The following is a 19,489-nucleotide window of genomic DNA, read 5'->3' as shown; positions in this document are numbered from 1 at the left end:
GATTCTTATTTGTTTCCTTTATAGCACTTAACAGTTTATTATTTTGTTTTCTATGTACTGATTTATTGTGTGTCTAGACTATAAGCACGTGAGTACGAGAACCACAGGATAGCTACGTTCAACATTCTATCCCCGACCTCAGTAGTGCTTATTATTTGCAGAATGAATGAATGTATGAATGAATAAGGCTATTGCAAACTAACACACTCGTATGCATAAACTTGAGGCTGAATACCTAGCTTTTCTTTTTAGTAAAACCTATAAATGAAATATAAATAACATACTTGGGATAGTCCCAAGCCGCTCAGTACCAAAGATTTCAGCAGATGCAATACATCCATAGGAACTCCTGCAAAGCATTGCTGGAAAATTCCTTTAGTCAGTTGCTGAGATTAAATGCCAAAACTTTTAAAGAAAAGTACAAATTTCCCCAACTTCTTATAAAGGCTATTACAAATATCATTTCAACTTTTAGAGAGTACTCCGGGTCAGAATCACAACTATACTTTGCCATCCTTTTCTAAGCATTACTTAGGGATGAAGCTGCCAGAGGACTAGATGGGTACAGGAATGTTTACCATTTAACGGGGTTTGGCAAAGGTTTCATTGTACCTGCCAGCTCTGCATGCACGGTAGCTACTACCTGGGACTCGGAGTTGAGATGCAGGAGAGAGGGAGGCTGTAGGAACAGTGGTGAGTGGCAGCTCAAATGCTATCGGTCTGCCACATGAACCCTGCCCTAAGAATAGCACCCCAAACCGCTCTAAGTTTTACTGGGACTTCCTTTCGGGGATTTTGTTAGTTCTTAGCAAGATCAGTACGTCTGTCTCTCGCAACACTCTGGCTCGTAACCTGTGGCAGACCAGGAGAGCTGCCTACTGAAAACTGCATGAAATCTATTGCGGATGAGAGTTAATATAATACCAGGGTCCTCTTCTACGAAAAAGTATCTGGGCTCCGTGACAGGTGTGTTCATGTGTTCAGAGCCCTCTTGTGACTCCTTCTGGGTTCATGACAGTACTGGCTGGTAAAGATTACTGCAAATCCGATTATGACATAAGCACGGGTGGTTATTTTTTTCAAAAGCTAAGAAAAAGTTTGGTACATTACAGGTCTTGCAAAAACAAACAAGAGTATAAACACTGCATTTGTCCCAGAGTGTGATGAATCTGTCCCAGAGTAACTTACTTTGCTGCTCTTTATTTCTTCCACCATTAAATTTAATTCTTCAGTTAGCTTATTTTTCTCCCTACTAAATTCTTCTTTCAACTCCGTCGTTTTCTGTACCATGTCGTGTATTTCCCTCTGCAGCTCGGTTTCTTTTGAAGTCATTGCATTTATCTGAAATTTAATCTTTTGTTAGGATCTGCTTTTGGTTGTGTTTTGATCAAATTAATCACTCTGATACAACACAGTTATGACATCACTTTAGCCTTCAGTTAAAATAAAACCCAGCTAATCCTCCCTTTACTAATATTCTCAAAACCTACTGGTGAGCTTACCTTTTCTTCACAGCAAAAAGACAGCAATAAGGAATGACAAGGAAAGATAATATTACTGTCTTCAAATCCTTCATGAAAATATTAATTTGAATTAAACTTAAACATCAGAGAATACTGTATGAGGCAGCGTCTTAGATTTTTATCGGTTCTTAGATCTCTACTAATCCTCCAATGCCATACTAATTCACAAGGAACATGCCTACGATTAGTTAAAGCCAGTTAAAACTCCATTGTCTGCATTTGCTCCTTGAAGTTGAAGAAGCGTGGAATAGTTTTCTCATCATCTCAACCATAAACCGCCATCTCTTGCAAGCTATGCAAAAACTTGAAATTCTTGGAATAGAAGTATGATTGATTGCATTTTCTAGATACTCCCTTTTCCTTTTAAAATCTGTCCTGTACAATTTTAATTTGAAGGAATCACTTTCCTGGATCATTAAATAAGCGTAGAGGGCAAAAACTTAACTTTTCATTAATAATTGAGTCTCTTGGTGGCAGATCTTCCCTTTAATCATCAGCTAACGAAACAGGGGACTGCACAAAGAGAAGGTACAAAAGAGGGGGCTAAAAGCACCAGATCCTTAGAACACACCCTGGGGAGCCATGACGGTTGCTGGTGACAATTATATCACTATCTTTCATAGTTCTTTCTCCTAAAGGCAAAAAAGGCAGGGCGGGACAAAGGATCCCTTCTGCTCCCAACTAGTACCTGTTACACTCTCAGTAGCAGTGGTTCTCACCTGGGCACGGGGAGGCTACTACTATTCTGATGGTCCAACACTGCAAACACCATCCAGAAGGAAACACAACCCACGCAGTGCTTTCCCTCCCTCACAACAACATGTGGCACTTACTTTTTCAACGAAGGATGTTTTTTGCATTTCTGTCAATTCGAGCTCCTTTTCCAGATCCTTGTAAGAATTCTGCAGTGCTTCTAAGGTGTCCTGCAAAGTGTCGTTTTTGGACTGCAGCCCCTGGATCTTCTGTTCCAGTTCCACCGTCAGATTCTCCAGCTCTCCTTTGTGCTTTTCCCAAACTTGCTGCTCTCCTTCCGCCTGGGACAGTTTCGAGACGAGCTGCTCTTGGTCTTGAACTTGATTTTTTAGTTCACTGATTTCTCCATTCTTCTTCTCTAGTTTTTGTTTCTCATCTTCTAGTTCTTGAATGAGGCCATTCACAGAAGATTGCAAAATAATGTAATTACTTTTGGTCTCGTCAAGGCTTTGTAGCAACTGAGCCTTCTCAAGTTCAAGACGATCTACTTGACCACTCAGATTCTGTTCTCTGACCTTCCAGGTCTCTTGGTCATCACACAAGGCTGTCACTTTCTCATTTAGCTCTTTTAATTGTGTTTGAAGCCTATCCACTGCAATTTTAGATTCTTCTTTCATCTGTACTTTTTCTTGCTCTTTTTCTTGCAATCGATTTTCAAATGAAGAATTTAGTATTTCTAATTCGGATACTCGTCCTTGCTCTTTTTGTAATTCTTTTGTCAGATTTTCTTTTTCTGTCCTTATATTGACAAGATCTGATTCCAGCTCTCTCAGATTTGGGGCCATCTCCTCTATTCTTGCTTTTAGGGTCTCCACTTCCGCTTTGGAATTCTCAGCCTCCAGAATCGCACGCTCCTGGTTTTTTCTTGATATCTCTAGTTCTCTTTCAAGGTTCTCAACTCTATCCTTAAGCACATCTGCTTGATGCTCACTTTCTTTCAGTTTTCCTAAGGCATGGAGCTGCTTCTTTCCATCAGCTTCTAGGTGGACCTTCAGCTTTGTGATGCTACTTCTCAGCTGATGCATCACCTGCACTGGGGAGCCCAGGCTCTGTTCTTTGTCCCTGCCAGCCTCTTGGTCATCACACAAGGCTGCCACTGCCTCATTTAGCTCTTTCAATTCTGTTTGAAGCATCTCCTCTGCGGCTTCGGATTCCCCTTTCATCTGTATTTTTTCTTGCTCTTTTTCTTCTAACAGATTTTTAAATGAAGAGAGTAACACGTCTAATTCAGACAACTGGCCTTGTTTCTCCAGGAGTTGTTTCATCAGATTTCCTTTTTCGGACTTTATCGTGACAAGGTCTAATTCTAAAGCTTTCAGGCGTTCGGTCATCAATTCTACTTGTGTTTTTAGGCTCTCCACCTCTGCTTTGGAATTCTCCGCATCCAGGATCACCATCTCCTGATTTTCTTCTGACATCTGCAATTCTCTTTCAAGATTCTCAACTTTATCCTGAAGTGAATCACTCTTACGCTCACTGTCTTTCAGTTTCTCTAGGACGTGGAGCTGCTTCTTTTCATCGGCCTCGATACGGACCCTCAGTTTCTCAATGCCGTCCCTCAGATGACGCACCTCCTCTTGTGTGGAGCTCAGCCTCACTGCGACCTCGCCCTTTTCTGTCAGTGCAGCCTCCAAGGCCTTGGCGACTGTCAGCTTTTCGTGTTCCAAGTCATGTAATTTGGTTTGCAGGCTTTCGGATTCCCTTACAAGCGATTCTTTCTCTTCATGCAATTGTCCGATTTGGCTTTCCAGCTCACTTTTGACCGAAGACAGTGCCTGTGAGTCCTTTTCCAAACTCTGCATCTGCTCCTGGAGATGAGTTTTATCTTTTAACAGCTCGCTTACGTCAGAGGACAAAGTCTGCAGGAGCTGTGTTTTGTCCTTCACCTCAGCTTCCACCACGCCAATGTGACGTTGACACTCCTCACGATGAGATTCGAGCTCTTGGATTTTCTCCTTCATCTTTTCAGACATCAGATCCAGTTCTTTATATTCTTTTGACAAAGTATCTAATTCTCCACGAAGCTGGTTTTTCTCACATGTGGCCACAGAGAGTTCTTCCTCAAGACAAGTTATAACTTGCTGCTTATTTTCATTGTCTTTTTCTAAACGGAGCTTCTCTGTTTGCACCACCTCTAAGTCAGCCTCCACAGAGTGGGCGTGATGCTCCACACTGCTCTTCTCAGACTTGATGCTCTTCAGCTCATTTGCCATCTCGAGAAATCTCTCTCTCCATTTGTCAACCGTCTTGGATACGTTATCTTCAGTGACTTCATGTGACAATTTACCTGTGCTCATTTCTAAACTGGAGTTGAGGCCTTCCGAACTTTCTACTTTCGGGTTATCGTAAGAAAAGGATTCCAATTTTTCAATTAAATCTGATTTTTCTTTTTTAAATTCCTCAACTATTTTCCCCAGTTCCGTGCATGTTTCAGTCTTGGTAGTTAGTTGTACTTCCTGTAGATTGAGTTTTGAGTCTAATTCTTTAATTTCACTTAGCAAAATTTCAACATTTTTGTCACGTTCCTCTATGATGTGAAGTAATCTCAAATTCTCATTTGTTGTCTCTTTTACCTGCAGTTGGAGATTCTGAATGGCTACCTGATTCTCCAGAAAATCCACAGGTACCGAAGCATTAGGACAAGAACGTGACGATGCAGAAGTGCATTCTGAAAAGCCCTGAGCTTCGTCTTCCTCTGGGGTCCCATGACTGGCATCTGGGGACTGCTCCCTAGAACGTTCTCCTGCGAGTGTGACTGCACCCGTCTCGGCTCTCTTCTCCAGCTCCAGACTGAGGTCTTGCTGAACACCGTTCTCACAAATCTGACGAACCTCCTGCTTTGGTGTCCTCGCTCTCGTTTCCGAAGTCCATTCTTCTGATTCTTCTTTGTCACAGCTGTCGTTTCCTCCCTGAGCATCCTGCAGTTGTGATACATAACGAGATGCATTTTATTTTTCAAGAAGAATCAAAATAGAATAGGCTTAATCATTACTTTACGGAAACCAGCCTCTTGCCTCTGCTAAACACATCTCTTCAAAGACATTTCCCACCGCAGTCTCCTCTCTCCTTCCGAATACTCAACACAAACGAACATTTGGGAAGAGTTTTCTGTGAGCAAGGCGCTGAGCCGGGTATTCATTACAAAGCTAAACCCTTCAGCTATTCGATCCTCTACACTAGGACCCATTTAAATTGCATCTTTTTCCTTGCCAGCAATATTCGAGGTAGCCTAAATGTAAAGTTTCTCTGTGATTATCAAAAAAGAGGCTAACAAATTCCACATAAAATGTGTGGCTTCCGTCTTCAGCATTTCTGATAGTCTTCCATAAGAGACGGCAGGAAGGTTTCATGACCAGACTGCCAGCCCAAGGACGTAAGCACAGAGACAGCACTTACTATCTATATTCTTAGATACATCGCATGTCTGGATGTCACCTTCCTCTCATCTGCAAAATGGGGATCGGCTGCTGTGACTACAAATGCTGCCACTTCACCACCTGCTCTTCTGACCTCACACAGGCAGACAGAGGGAATAAAGCGAGACTCATCGATGGTACAGTATTATTAGTTTAGCTGGTAGACTAGAAGGACAGAGTTAAAAGTAATCAATTTCATAGTCAATAACAAAAGAAATGTCTTTTTAAACGACCAATAGATTTGTATCAGAACAAATTGTTAGAAAATGTTTCAGTAATATGTAATAAACTTCTATATTTAGTTTCATGACTATAACTCTTACATTAAAAACAGTCTGAAAAGGGCAAGAGAGATGAAAATTCATGTCACATTACCATTCATAAGCTCTAATTTAAGTGTACTTTATTAACTCAAAGAATGAAAATGTACAACATACACATCCTAAAGATGACATTCTGATTCTACCATTTTCTCCAGGAGACTTTAAAAAAATCTTTAGTAATTTCCTATATAATAGTTTAAATGTAATCACTGTCAAAATGTATCCCCCCAAAAGTTTTACTCATGTTCCTAAAGTTCGGGTTTGCTTAAAAATAATAATAATAATAAAACTTTGGTATATTTTGTTTTTATGTCCTTGAATCCTAGAAATATTTTAAATTAGATTCAATGTTGATTTCAACTCAACATTTACTGAGTAACTACTAGGCATGTAATTGGAGAAATAGCATGTAAACCCACGTACTTACATCTTCTATGTCGGTGCCAAGCAAAGACCGAGTGCTCAGGTCCAGACCTTGTAGCTGGAGCCGTGCTACTTCGAGCTCCAGTGACAGGTGTTCCGTCTGTTTCTTTTCCGCCGCCAACTTGGACTCCATCTCCACAGTCACGCTTGTCAGCTTCTGTTGCCACTGTTCATTTTCTGACAAATGCTGCTTCCTAAGGCAGTCGAACTCTTTCCTTTCAGAGCTTAATAACTGTTCAAGCTCTTTAATTTCCTTATTTTTCATAATCTCTTGGCTTTCCATTTTCTCTTCCAGCTTCTTGAGGGACTGCACGTACAGCTGACGGAGGGTCTCAAGTTCTTCGGCGCTGTTCTTTGGGGATGATGGGATTGCTTTCTTGGTCAGATCCTCCTCCTCCAGACTGCTGTAAGATACCTCCTCTATGGTAGACTGGTTTGAGGAAACACTCCCTTCTAAATTATTCAAAAAAGATATTTCTCCCGCCTGTTCTAAAAGATCTTTGTAAAAGGATGATTCTCCCAAACTCGTAAAACTAAGGCTATCTGCCACACGAGAGAATGACAGTGACAGCGAGTGCCCCTCCCCGGGTTCCAGCAGCCCTTCCTTTACCAAGTCACCTTGAGAGTTTCTGAGACTCACTGACAAGACGGAATTTTCAGCCTTTAACGTGTCAACGTAGGACCGTAGCTCTGACATTTTAGAGCTCATGTGACTATGCTGATCGTACAAAATTTTGTGTTCGCTTTGTAAAGATGAGAACTTCTCCTGTAACTCAGCAAAGTGCATTTGAACTTCTTTGTTCGACAATGTCAAGTGCTCATGGAAATTACTGTCATCCAAAGGATTTAAGGGCAAAGACTTCTCTTCATTTTGTTGTTCACCGGGCTTATCTTCTGGCATTTCTTTCACTAACTCATCTTGGCAAAGACCGTTTTCATCATTTAATAATTTAACTTCATGGACCAGTTTCTCTACGTCTTCTGCCATTTTACTAGTTGCTGTGATACATTCTGACCTTGACTCATTCAGCTCAGACACTAGTTCGAACTTTTCGACCTGCAGCATTTCACACATTTTCTCCAGCTCATTCAGCTTGTTCATTGCTGTTTGTAGAGCGCACTGTAACTGCGTGTTGTCACTCTGACTTGTTGACAACTCGTGAAGCACTGAAATATACTTTTCCTCGGTATCTTTTTCACAGTCTTTAAGGCCACTCATTTCTTGTGACTGAGCATCTCGCTGGAAAGTCCCAGTTTCTAATTGTCTTCTAATTGTCTCTAACTCGTGCTGCAGGCACTCCTTCTCCTCCTCGCTTTCCTGCAGTTTTAATTCCAAACTTCTTGTCTTAGCTTCTAATTGTTCCAGTTGGGCATTATAACTGTCTAGAGAAGTATCTTTAACTTCAAGATCCATCGGAAGTTGAACGTGACATTTACTTATCGCACTCTCTCTTGCTTTCACAGAGTCACTAGCTGGCTCCGATTCTAGATTTTGATGCTCACGTTTCATCTCCATTAACTTCATCAGGTGTTCATTCTCTTGTAATAAAGCATTAACTTCCTTTTGCATCTTGCTGTGTTCTTCCTTTAAAGTCACAATTTCTTGCTTTAAACCATCAGCTTCCCTCTTGGAATTGTTCAGAATGTCTGCAATCTCAGATCTCAGGTCCTGCTGCACAGCCCCTAACTCTTGTTTTAGAGTCTGGTTTCTTTCTTCAGCAAAAGCTAGTTTTGTTACAAGTGCTTGGTGTTCCCTTGCAAATGTTTCCTTTAGCTGTTCCAATTCATTTTTTCTATTTTCACAAACACTGGTGCACTCGCTTAGCAAGCATTCTAACTTAGAGCTCTTTTCTTGCACTATTTTATATTTTTCACTAAGATCCTCGAATGCATTTCCTGTCTCTTCACATCTTTGTAGTAAAGCAAGTCTTTCTTGCTTGTACTGATTAGATAACTCTGCAATACATTTCTCCCTTTCAACGACACACTGTGAAAAACTCTCACTTTTTTGGGCTAAGTCCATCTTCTCTTGATTTAAGGTTGCGTTAATTTCCTGGAGAGTCCTGTTCTCGTGGGTCAGTTCTTCGTTTTCCTTTTTAGTCAGAGAAAGGATGGAACTCGTTTCCTTCTTCTCCAAGCTCAGCGTTTCGGACAAAAGTTGTAGCTCCTTCAGAGATTCTTGAAGTAAATGGTTGCTCTTTTTTAATTCCTGAATCTCTGCTTGCTCAGTTTCTAATTTTTCCTTCAAAAGTTGCAGCTCTCGTTCCTTGTTCTCCAGGGCAACTAAAGTTTCAGTGAGGACATTCTGATGAACAGAAGTGTCTTCTTGTAACTTACTAATGCGTTGACTTGTTTCAGCCACAAAACTTTGATGCATCTGTTCTGCTCTGACGAGGTTTTCCTCTATTTCTCCTCTGATTTGCACCAACTCTTCACACTGCTTTTGCAGATCGGAGTTCATCTGCTTTTGAGATTCTAGTGAAGACTCAAGGGAAACGACTCTATTTTGTAAGATGGCTGAATTTTTTGGACTTCGGTCTGCTTCTACATGGCATCCGCCCCTTTCTGAAGGCATGCTTCCTTGTTCTCCAGTTATATTTGCAAAGGAGTTATCTATTGCGGACTGCTGTTCAAAACCCAAAAGACTTCTGTGAAGAGCTTCGTTTGTCACCAAAGAATCCTTGGATTTTAGCAGAGCCCCGAGTCTCTCACATTCAGCGTGCAAGTCTTGGTAACGCTGGTCTTTGTCCGTTATTTCACTTGATAACAACTGGAGTTTGTGTTCTAGATCTTCAACTTGCCCAGTAAGCTCAGAAACTTTCAAACTCATATTTTCTATTTCCTTCTTATGCTTCTGATCTGAGGACTCGGCTTTCTGCTGCAGTTCTATGTAAGCTTTTTTCTGTGTCTCTACCTCCACGTTCCTGCTGTCGATCACATTGTGAAGGTTTCTCATCTCGACGTTTAGGTTTTCTCTTTCAATCTCCAGTATTCTTACTCTCTCGTTGTATTCGTTACTTTTAATTTGCTGTGTCTTAAGACAAGTTTCCAAGTGATTAATTTTACTCTGCAAGCTTTCCTTGTCTGATTCCATCTGCTTTAACAGTTGTTCGTTTTCACTTTTCCAATGAGAAAACAGAGTTTTCTCATCTTTCAATTCTTCATATTCTTTCTTTTTTAACTCCAAAGCACTCAATAAAGCTTTGGACTCTCTCTCTGTTTTGCTTAACTTTTCGCTCAGTTGTTCGATGTGATGTTCCCTCTTCTTCAGAAGGTCTTGAGAACAATCACGCTGCTTTTCCAGATCAGCTATGGCGAGCTTCAGTTTCTCCAAAGTCAAGGAATTCTCTTGCTGATTGATTTTTTCTTGAAGATCTCTTAACATGGTTTCCTGAGAGGTATTCTTAGCTATTAAAGAAAAAAAAAAAAATAACACTGTCAATGTTTTAAATATTTATTCTATAATTCTAAACTAAAAAAAAAAAAAAAATCCAAAGAAACTAACGGCTTCAGAAGCCCTGTAAAAATTGACATTAATGCTTGCGTACCTCCTGCAAAGTAGACCACCTGGCAATTACCTCAATTTACATAAAGACATGAGAAATAATGGTCTTTTTAAAGATGGTATTACATGTATTCATCTTCTTTCTAAGCAGCTTAATAAAGTGTTGTATAAACTACCAAGAGATTGTTTTCCTAAGCACCTGAAACTTTCTTTTCCTCTTTTTCCTGGTATGTGTTTATGTATGTGGGTGCAGGCACACCTCGTTTATCGTGCTTCGCTTTATTGCGCTTCACAGGTGCTGCATTTTATTTTTTAAATTGAAGGCAAGCCCCTCCGCCAGCAGAAAGCTTACGACTCACTTTATTGTGGTGGTCTGGAACTGAACACAATCTCTCTGAGGCATGCCTGTCTTTTTTTTATCTCTTTTCAAATACTTATTCAAAGAGAGAAAACTGTGACAAAAGCAGCCATGAAATGGAAATACCCCTCTTCACTGTGGAATGATTCTGATTTTCCAGAAAAGTAAGTAACTACTCCACCATTTTAGTCAAAAACCCATAGGATTAGGCGTAAGTACGAAAGAGTAAAAGAGCCTGCACAAGAGTATAACTAAGGAACAATATCACCCTCATTCCTGTCCCTTACAGTAAGGGTGGTGTCACTGAATGTGAGAAGCATCTGGAAGCTTTTTCAAACTCCATTATCACCTTGTTTTCTGCCCAATAACTCACCTCTATCCACTGGTCTCACCTAGTTGAAAATAATCTCAACGCTTTCATTCAACAGTGATGGGAAAGCTTCGTATTCCTCACGTGTTGAGGGAGAATAAAAGTTGAGAACCCCAACAGCAGATGATAAAAGTAGCATGTATTCTAAATGCAGGTGTTACAGTAAGTGGAAAACAGCTCCTATGTTTGCCCCGTTAACCTCAGTCTACTCACTGAGTGAGGGCTCTCAGGGGGCCACAAGGACTATCAATCGCCTCTGTGTATGAGGAGGACCTGAAACAATGATACTCGTGACCAGCACTGAAAAACGCTCAAAGCTTCCCTTTTCCTACGGTTTTCTTTCAAGAAAGATTGACATTCCTACCTACTGCTATGGGAAAACTGAAAGCTGTCTGGGGGAAGATTGGAATTCAAAAATAGTCCCAGACAAGTGTGACACACAATCCACAGGTCAGGTAAAAAGAAATCCTAGATGTGCAAATACCCCAGGTAAGAAAATCAATGTAAGTGAAAGACATCTGGTACACGCGAACGAACGTGAAACTAATGGTGTATTTGATTTGGTGTGTATAACATAATTCTGTGGCATTAAAGTACGGAATAAAATCATTTCGTCAAGTAAGGCATCAAAAGATAATGGTCATTAAGGGATGGGACAACATGCATTCAACCTGGGGACTTCCTTTAGAAGAGAAACGGGAATGAGTGAGGAGATGAGCGGTCTGGATATAACTAAAAAACGCACTTGAGATACAAAGAATAGCACTCTGGGGCGAGAGAGAGCACTGACAATTTACTTTTGCAAATTGTGAAAAATATTTACCCTTCTGGTTTCAAAGTGCTGAAAACTGGGTATTTGGGGACTCAGTGTGTTCCAATAAAAAAAAAAAAATGTCCAAATATCACTCTGGAAACTAAAAAGTAGAAGAAGGAAAACCTTCTCCATGTCGATTACAGACATCTTTCTGGGAGAACATACGGAAAAAAAATTCAAAGACGTTTCTAATGCCATCCATCCTCCCTCACGGAAACATTAGCTTAATGGAAATAACTCTAAAACTCTAAAAAACACTAAGTTTACTTACCCCTCATTTCTTCTACAGAATTCTGGCTCTGACTCAAACACTGTTTGGTCTTCTTCAGTTCCTCCTGCAGGTGGCAGACTTCTCTGGCACTTTGCTCAGACTGACTCTTAAGGAAGCCGTTTTCCTTCTTCATTTCCTGAAGCACACATTTACTTGGTTATAATCAAAACAGACGCTCAAGAAAATTATGACTTCTGCCTTATTAAGGGCCCCGAATGGGATCGTTTGTATGCCTCACTAAGGCAGGAATCACTTTCCCTTTGCATACTTAATGAAATGAGACATTCTTACTTAAACCAAACAATTTTATGAATACTAGTTAAAAAAACAAAAACCCCAAATCTAAAGATAATCTTTTCTTTCAAGAAATATATTCCTTTGAACTTTCCGGTTGTCCCTAAGTTTGTTCCAAGAGTTAGCTCATAAAGAAAATCCTACTGACACAAGTTCCAAGTTCTGATCACACCTGAATGATCAAATACATCTTTGCAAATACTTAGAGTGCTAAGGAACCAAAAAACCCACGTGACAAATTGTTGCTTTTCACTGCAAAACCGCCTTAAGGTTCACTGTTATGGGGATGTCTCGATGAGTAAAATTACCTTCAATAAATGTTTATCCAGAAAATCTACAATGGGCAAGATGCTGGAATTATAATGCCCTGGAATGGGCATTATAAAAGAGGTAAATATAAGACAGAATTTCTGTCCGCAGGACGGGTACGGCAGTGGGGTAAGATGTGATACTGATCTCATAATACACATCAGGATGCGGCTAACCACTGAGAGAGCTGAGTGCTCTATGGGCAATTGGAGGGCTGGAGCATGGAAGGAAGAATCCATTCTGGATGGGAGAATCTGAGCTTTGGGCACCCGATTAAATGAAGGAGCCATGCATTGAAGTGCACGTAAAGCAGCAGAGACGCCTGTGCAGCCCCACTGCATTATCTAGGGAGACCTGCATGTTTTCCTGACTCTTAAAACCAAGCAATATTTGTATGCCAAATAAAAACACTATTGATGATTAACCACGTAAGACTCACACAATAAATATTACAAATTCTCTGTTTCCTCAACCTGTTTTTCAACTTTAAATGATTTTATAAGTACCTCAGTTTATACATATACCACCGTCTGGACTACGGGGAATTGACATATACCATTACAAAATGATAGAACTCAGCATCTCAGGGAAGAAAAAATTCATAAGGCTAACTTTTTAAAAACCGCACTTAAAAAATACCCCTCTGAGAGTAGGGGAAATTTTAGAATCTTAAAGAAACAATTAAGAGCCATCCTCTAAAATCCTACTGCACCGTTCGAAAACAGATGGCGCTGGCATCGTTGTGCTGGAAGCCTGCCTTCAATTACCAGTCTGGTTACCACCAGCAGATGGGCACCGAGGTAGCAAAGCCAAATACAAGGAGAGAGAGAATCTGGCTAGTAGAAAGCACTTGAAAACTTGCTGGCAGATGCTGTGTTCGTGTATAGATGTTCATTTCATCATCAAAATAAGACAGAGCCTGTTGTAGTTATGTTCCTGTCTCCTTTGTCCCGATCCTGCCTCTCCCTTCTATGAGCTCGACTAAAGGGCCGCTCCGACCGATCTCAGGACTGAGAGGCTCTGTTCACACCGCTCAGTGCTAAAATCTGCAAAGAAGGGTCATTAAGGTGCAACGATGTTATTGACGCAAACTAGTACCATTAACTGTCGACATTGTAACGCTGTCGTCGCTTGTTTGCTCTTCAAGCTCAGGATAATCACCATCGCATGAGATCACAGATGTGAAAGGAAAAATACCTTAAAGCACTTTAGCAAGGGTAATGGGGCATTATTAGCATTCCTTCCCAAAATTAAACAGCAGCCAGATCTGCGTGATCGGTGCTAAGGTCAGCCAAATGAGTTCAACAGAAGAGAGTAACTGGAGTTTGACCACCTGGGTTGACTTAGCATTCTCATTTTGCAACTTGTAAAATATTTTTCTTACCCTAAAAAAAAAAAAAAAAAAAAAAAAAAAAAAAAAAAAAAAAAAAAAAAAAAAAAAAATCAAATGCCATCTACAACTGGAGGAGGGACAAGAAATATGGGAAGACACCAGGTGCAAAGCTGGGTGCACCCCGGAGAGGGGGAAACTTATGTTTGTGTGTCTGTTGGTCTCCATCCACCTCCGTCCATAAATGAAGACATTTAAATGAACAGTGAGTTAAATGGAAAGATTAAAATGTCTATCTCTATTCTGGCATTAGCTCCGTAAATATTTGTTTCTAACGAAGAAATGTTCCAATCCTGGGACCCAGCAGGCTTCTAATGCTACGGCTATGACCAACCCAAGAATTTTAAAAGGCCAGGATTTAGAAAATGAACATCTGAAAATGGAGCTGTAGGCTGCCATCCACCAGCAATTAGTTTTCTGTGAGGCTATAGCCACTTAAGACTTGATTGGGTAGCTCATTATCAACAATGAGTTAAGCATACAAGGATACATTCTCCTAGGCATCTTTTGCATCCTCATATGATTTGCAAAATTGGGCACTAGTCTGGAAAAACGTGACAAAAATCCCTATAGCCACAAGGCAGCATTAGAGCTGAGCGAGCTTTTCCACTCAGATCGACTTTGGTTTCGGGGCAGCAAGGGAGGCATCAGCGCCCAGGGCCAAGACCAAGCAAATTTCAGTTCCTGTGTGGTATTTCATGATCCCACCCACAAATGAGGCTTCATATGGCTGTACTGGGGAGAAGTCTATACTATGAACAACGGATGGATGCAAAGATGTGTTTTTCCCCCTCTACCTCATCATTCTTGCCTGCCAGAACAGGCTCCTTAGAGGACTCGGTATTAACACAGATCCCCACGCTCAGGAAGGCCCCCAAGCAAGTGTTCCCTCATCTTGGCTGTCAAATGGTGGTATATTATGGCCCAGCCTCAATACTGTGGGGCTGGCACTGGATGTTGGATGAGCAGTTTATCTAAAAAACCTCCATTCACTTTGATGCTAAATGTTAACTTTACCCTTGGTTGGGCCATTAAATCATGTTTCCAATACTGATAGTTTCTCATAGTGCATGGCATATTAGTTTGCTAAACACTAACAAGGAAAATTCAGTACAACTGTCACATTATTTCAGCATCCAAAATCTATCAGCGTGCTAAGCTTGTTTGTCCTTACTTATAATTAGATAAGGAAAGATACCCAGAGTGAAAGAATGGAACAGGCAAAATTTTAAATGTGAAAAAACTCAAATGCTGTGTTCTCTGGTCATCACTGTCTGCCTGTGAGTGACAGCAAACAGGTCATAACAGTTGTGAAGATCAAAGCAATGAGCAGGAGGACCGTAATAATTTATTCAGCCCTTATGTGCCAGGCAGTGGCCTAAGCACTTTACATGCAATATTTAATCATTAATATAGCTTTGAAAAGGGAGGGATATTATTAGTCTCTACTATATGCAGGTGAGGAAAGTCAGACTCAGAAAGGATAAGTCATTGTCCCAAGGTCACACAGCACACAGGCGGCAACTTCAGATCTCGCTCCCTCTGAAGCCACCAACGTTGTATCGTTAAGTTATATCACCGCACTGACGGGGTCGATCACTTTTCTGATGCCAATCCCAATTCAAAACGCAAAAGGCAGCTAGCTAAACACACTGAATCCTTGACATCAGCCTCAAAAGCAGACACATACTCACAAAGTAAAAAAAGACACTCAGTGAATTCCCTGGCCCTGTGCTAGGCGCTTCCACACGACTGCCCTCACTGGACACAGAAATCGATGGACTATAAGCGCAGCGTGGTAGGCATTTAACTTAGAACAGGCGCACGTCCACCATGGACAGCTCCACGGCGGCCGACCCAGACCATGCAAGGGACGCCCAAGTCTTCAGCAACACCTGCAAGACGTTCAGCCCGCTACTGCGCCCTGGCCAGGCAGGCAGTTTTAAAAGTGTTTGAACCCTCTTAACCAGATGATTGCTTCTACAAAATGCTTCCACCAGGCCGCCAGTGGATTTGCGGGAGAGTTCCTGGCTGAAAGGGAAGCTCACAGAGGGAAGAGTTCGGTGCCAGTCTGCCTGTGGAAATGTTAGCAGAAGCATCTGTTGGTTGGTCTCCACTGGCCAAAAGGCAAACATTTGTTTTGCTGAAACAAAACACTTCCATTTGAAAACTGTTCGTTGATGAAACCATAATCTGATAGGAAGTTTTCTTCCACTCGGGTTGCTGGAGCAGTGGCCTCCTGTCCCCAGGAACATCACTCCTCTGGGGCCAGCTGCGTTAACAGTCACTCACTTGTTTGTTTGCTGACAGATGTTCTGATTTTACAATCACGCTATGTTCTTCAAAGCCAAGGTAGTAAATACATTTAGACTTTCCTTACCTGCATAAATAACTGTTCTTCACAGAGAATTTTTTGTTAAAAAGAATCTTTACGATATAAAAAGTGACTGCAAAATATTTTTATAATAAGTGGAAAATTTTCTTTTCCTGGGACATTTGATAGAGAAGAGACTACTACTCTGCCGTGCTTCTTCATAAAATTACAACGCTGATTTATGGTTCTATTCAAATTGTTTCAGTCTATTAAGCATCCCTAAATGGTTCTTAATTAAGCCCTTTTAAAATAAACTCCAGGACACTAAATAAATTCAGAGAGAAGCTAAATTTAAGTATGAAAATCCCATCAGTAGAAGCAAGATCAGGCTACTCCTTGTACGCACACAACTGGGGACGCATCAGCCACCGTCCTGTATAAAAAACACGAACTACAAAGACACTGTCGACCATATTCGCAGATGCTCACCGCTAAGGCTAGTGCTGACTTCTGAAGCCAGAATAATATGATTTACAAATACTTGGTGTTTTTATAAGGATTTGAAATTTAGAAACTCTTCATCTGTCATTACTTCTGTTCATTTAAATGTACAACTTGCCACAAAGTTTTTAATATCGGATGACTCGAAAGCCAACCCTCGGAAAAGGGACTTAAATTATACCTCCCATCACCGATTTCGTTTCTTCCCATTTTAGAAAATTCCTTGCTTTCTTCCATTCTTCCACTTCCCAGAGGGTCTAAAACAATCTTTTTCTAAAAGAGTAGTATGTGTTCTTAACACAGGTCGTGTTTTCCTGTAATTGCTACATGGATGTTAGTGATTATATCAGAATAGAAAGCGAAAAAAGAAAAGACCATGTCCTATGCCGCAGGTTTTATAAAAATACTTTGCCATTCTTCTGGCAGGTAAGAGAGAAAGTTACGTACGATCGTGATAAGCTACTGAAAACACTGCTGAGATTCTTCCGCCCTCCTACTTCATCCTGAAGAGACGCTGATAATTACTCAACTCTGCTCCTCACCTCACTACTTCTCCTCAGCTCCTCCTCCTTGGTCTGACTCGCTTGCAGCGCCTGTTCGGTTCTGCAGAACTTTTGCTTAAACTCTTCCCATTTTTTTTCTAGCTGGTACTTCACTGATGTGACCTAAGAAGAGAAAATAAGGCCGAGCTTCAGTTTTCTGTTCTTTTTACATAATCACTGATTCTTTGTTAATAAGAAAAATCATGAGCTAGAAGAACCGATGCCATCTATTTTGGCTGAGACTCTTGCTCCGAGAGAGACGGGGAGTGACTGCCGCGTTTTGAGCAGAGGACTGAGTGACGTGATCGGACGTACACGCCACAAGACTCAGCCCTGGCTGCTGGTTCAAAGACTGAGGAAGAAGGTGCAGACCAGGGAGGCCAGTGGCGAGGCTGGCACAGCAACCCGGGTAGGACGGCGATGTCTTAGACCGGACACGGCACTGGAGATGGTGAAAGAAGTTGTATTGAATATAAAATACAGACGGACGTAAAAGCCAGGTAGGTTTACTCTCAGCAGGGAGGCACGTAGCCCGTGAAGGGTTTCCACGGTGGCCGCCAACATTTCTATCTTTTGACACAGATAATAATTAAGAGCATGCTGATAATTCGTTGTTGAACATTTATTCTATATAGATGTTGTGTTTTAACACAAACAAGTTTGCATACACTATACACATAATGCGCAAACACACATACACACATGCACATAAATATGCACGTGCAAATATCATATACACAAATAGACGCACATGCGCGTGTGTGTAAACAAAAGTCGAGTTGGCAGAGTTTTGGCCTGGGCGATGTGAAGAACAGAAGTCTTCTTTACTGAGAGGAGAAAGACTAAGGGAGGAGCGAGTCTGAAAAAAACAGCTGGGGTTCCGTTGTTAACATGCGAAGTGTGAGATGCCTGTTAGACATGTGAGTGGAAATACCAGGTACACATACTTGAAGTCTCAAGTTCAGAACAGGAGCCCGGGCTAGAGGTACAAATATGGGAGTCATTATCACATAGTTGGTATGTAAAGCCATAAAACTAGATAAGATCATTTTTGGAGTGTTAAGTAAATTGATTATAATTTTCTATGCTTTGACAATTTAGGGGTATAAACTTCCACCCAGTGACGTGACCAAGAACCACCAGAATATCAGAGACCGACATAGACCTTCAGATCTGAGAACCTAACTCATCCTCCTTTCTCTGAATGAGAACCCAAACCCAGAAAGGTTCAGTTTGCTTTCTTCTTTGACAAGAAAGGAAAGTGAAGATAGAGCATTTTCTCCGTAAAAGCATCCTATCAGCTGTGGTATAGAAGTAACACGTATACGGAAGACGGGGGATTAGTTAGGAGAGAGAAGGCGTTAGAGCCCTACTTTATCCAGCTCAGCCTGCAGGACGTTGTGCGTGTTCTTGGCTTGCTGTAACTCCTGCGTGAGCTTGGCTTTCATCTGTGTGTACTCTTGGTCCAGCGCCTGGAAGGAGCGCTGTTGACGGGACAGCTCCTGAAAAGCAAAGACACGCGTCAGACGGACGATGGTTAACGGGCAGATTCCAGGTGAGATGCGAACATCCCACAGGACACGCTGGGCTGATGGCGCAGGAGATGACAGGGGGCCAAACAGGCCCCCCACTTAATGAGGAGCATCGCCAGCCTCAGCACTGGTCCCAGTAATCGAATCCAGGGCTCCAAGGGCCAGCGAGGAGGTCCACCAGTTGGCCAGGTGGACGCTAGCCTGCTTCCCTCATCCCCATTCTTCTATCGATCTTTTCTATTTTGAAGTATCCGGGGGCAAAAGAGGAGAGCTGAGCTGTGACTGTCACGATCCAGCTGAGAAATCAGACATACTCAAAAACGGGGCTTAAAATTTCAAATGCCACACATACCACTTAAAATTGAGAATGAGAAAAACTTATGTGCCGTGCCACCGATTAACTCTAATAACTGCATAAGGACACCGATCGACATCTTACTGGAAGTCGGTCTCACTGGAAGACCGTGGCCCCTCAGTCCCTACGACACTTTCAGACTCACTCGCCAGACACTGGCAGCTGTACCTCCGGAAGGGCATCCTCGGCCCTGACTTGTCTGCCAACATCTTTCCCCATCACGTCAACTACAGCTCTGATGTCCATGCCCACCTACAGGCTCCGAAAACAGCCAGAGAATGTAATATAAATACCTTCACGACAGAGCGTTTGAAAGAAGAAATATGATCCTTTCCTACTTGGTACCAAATCCCAAACAAATCAGAAAATAGGAATAAAAAAGAACATTCTGACTATTAAGTACTATCTCCAATTAAAAACTGAAAGATGGAAAAGTTTGACGAAAAATGCATCGACCTTTGCCTTCCACACTGAGCACCTCTCCTCAAACAGAGAG

At 41.5% G+C, this 19,489-nt stretch overlaps 1 protein-coding gene across 2 annotated transcripts in view; it reads right to left on the bottom strand.

Annotated features, from left to right (window-relative positions):
• The window catches only part of CENPF (centromere protein F), a 50,734-nt gene that overhangs the window by 13,252 nt on the left and 17,993 nt on the right, over positions 1-19,489 (bottom strand). For both annotated transcript variants that reach the window (XM_006907724.3, XM_015586211.2), the window contains exons 9-14: positions 18,480-18,608; positions 17,107-17,229; positions 11,757-11,892; positions 6,443-9,846; positions 2,357-5,194; positions 1,189-1,341 (exon numbers count right to left, since the gene is read on the bottom strand). In XM_006907724.3, coding sequence (XP_006907786.1) covers positions 1,189-1,341; positions 2,357-5,194; positions 6,443-9,846; positions 11,757-11,892; positions 17,107-17,229; positions 18,480-18,608 — 6,783 coding nt within the window. The remainder of the gene's footprint in view (positions 1-1,188; positions 1,342-2,356; positions 5,195-6,442; positions 9,847-11,756; positions 11,893-17,106; positions 17,230-18,479; positions 18,609-19,489) is intronic.

The sequence above is a fragment of the Pteropus alecto genome, unplaced genomic scaffold, assembly GCF_000325575.1.
Source record: "Pteropus alecto unplaced genomic scaffold, ASM32557v1 scaffold101, whole genome shotgun sequence".
NCBI lineage: Eukaryota > Metazoa > Chordata > Mammalia > Chiroptera > Pteropodidae > Pteropus > Pteropus alecto.
Note: the sequence above shows the minus strand (reverse complement) of the source record. Positions and strands in the feature narration are given on the sequence as shown.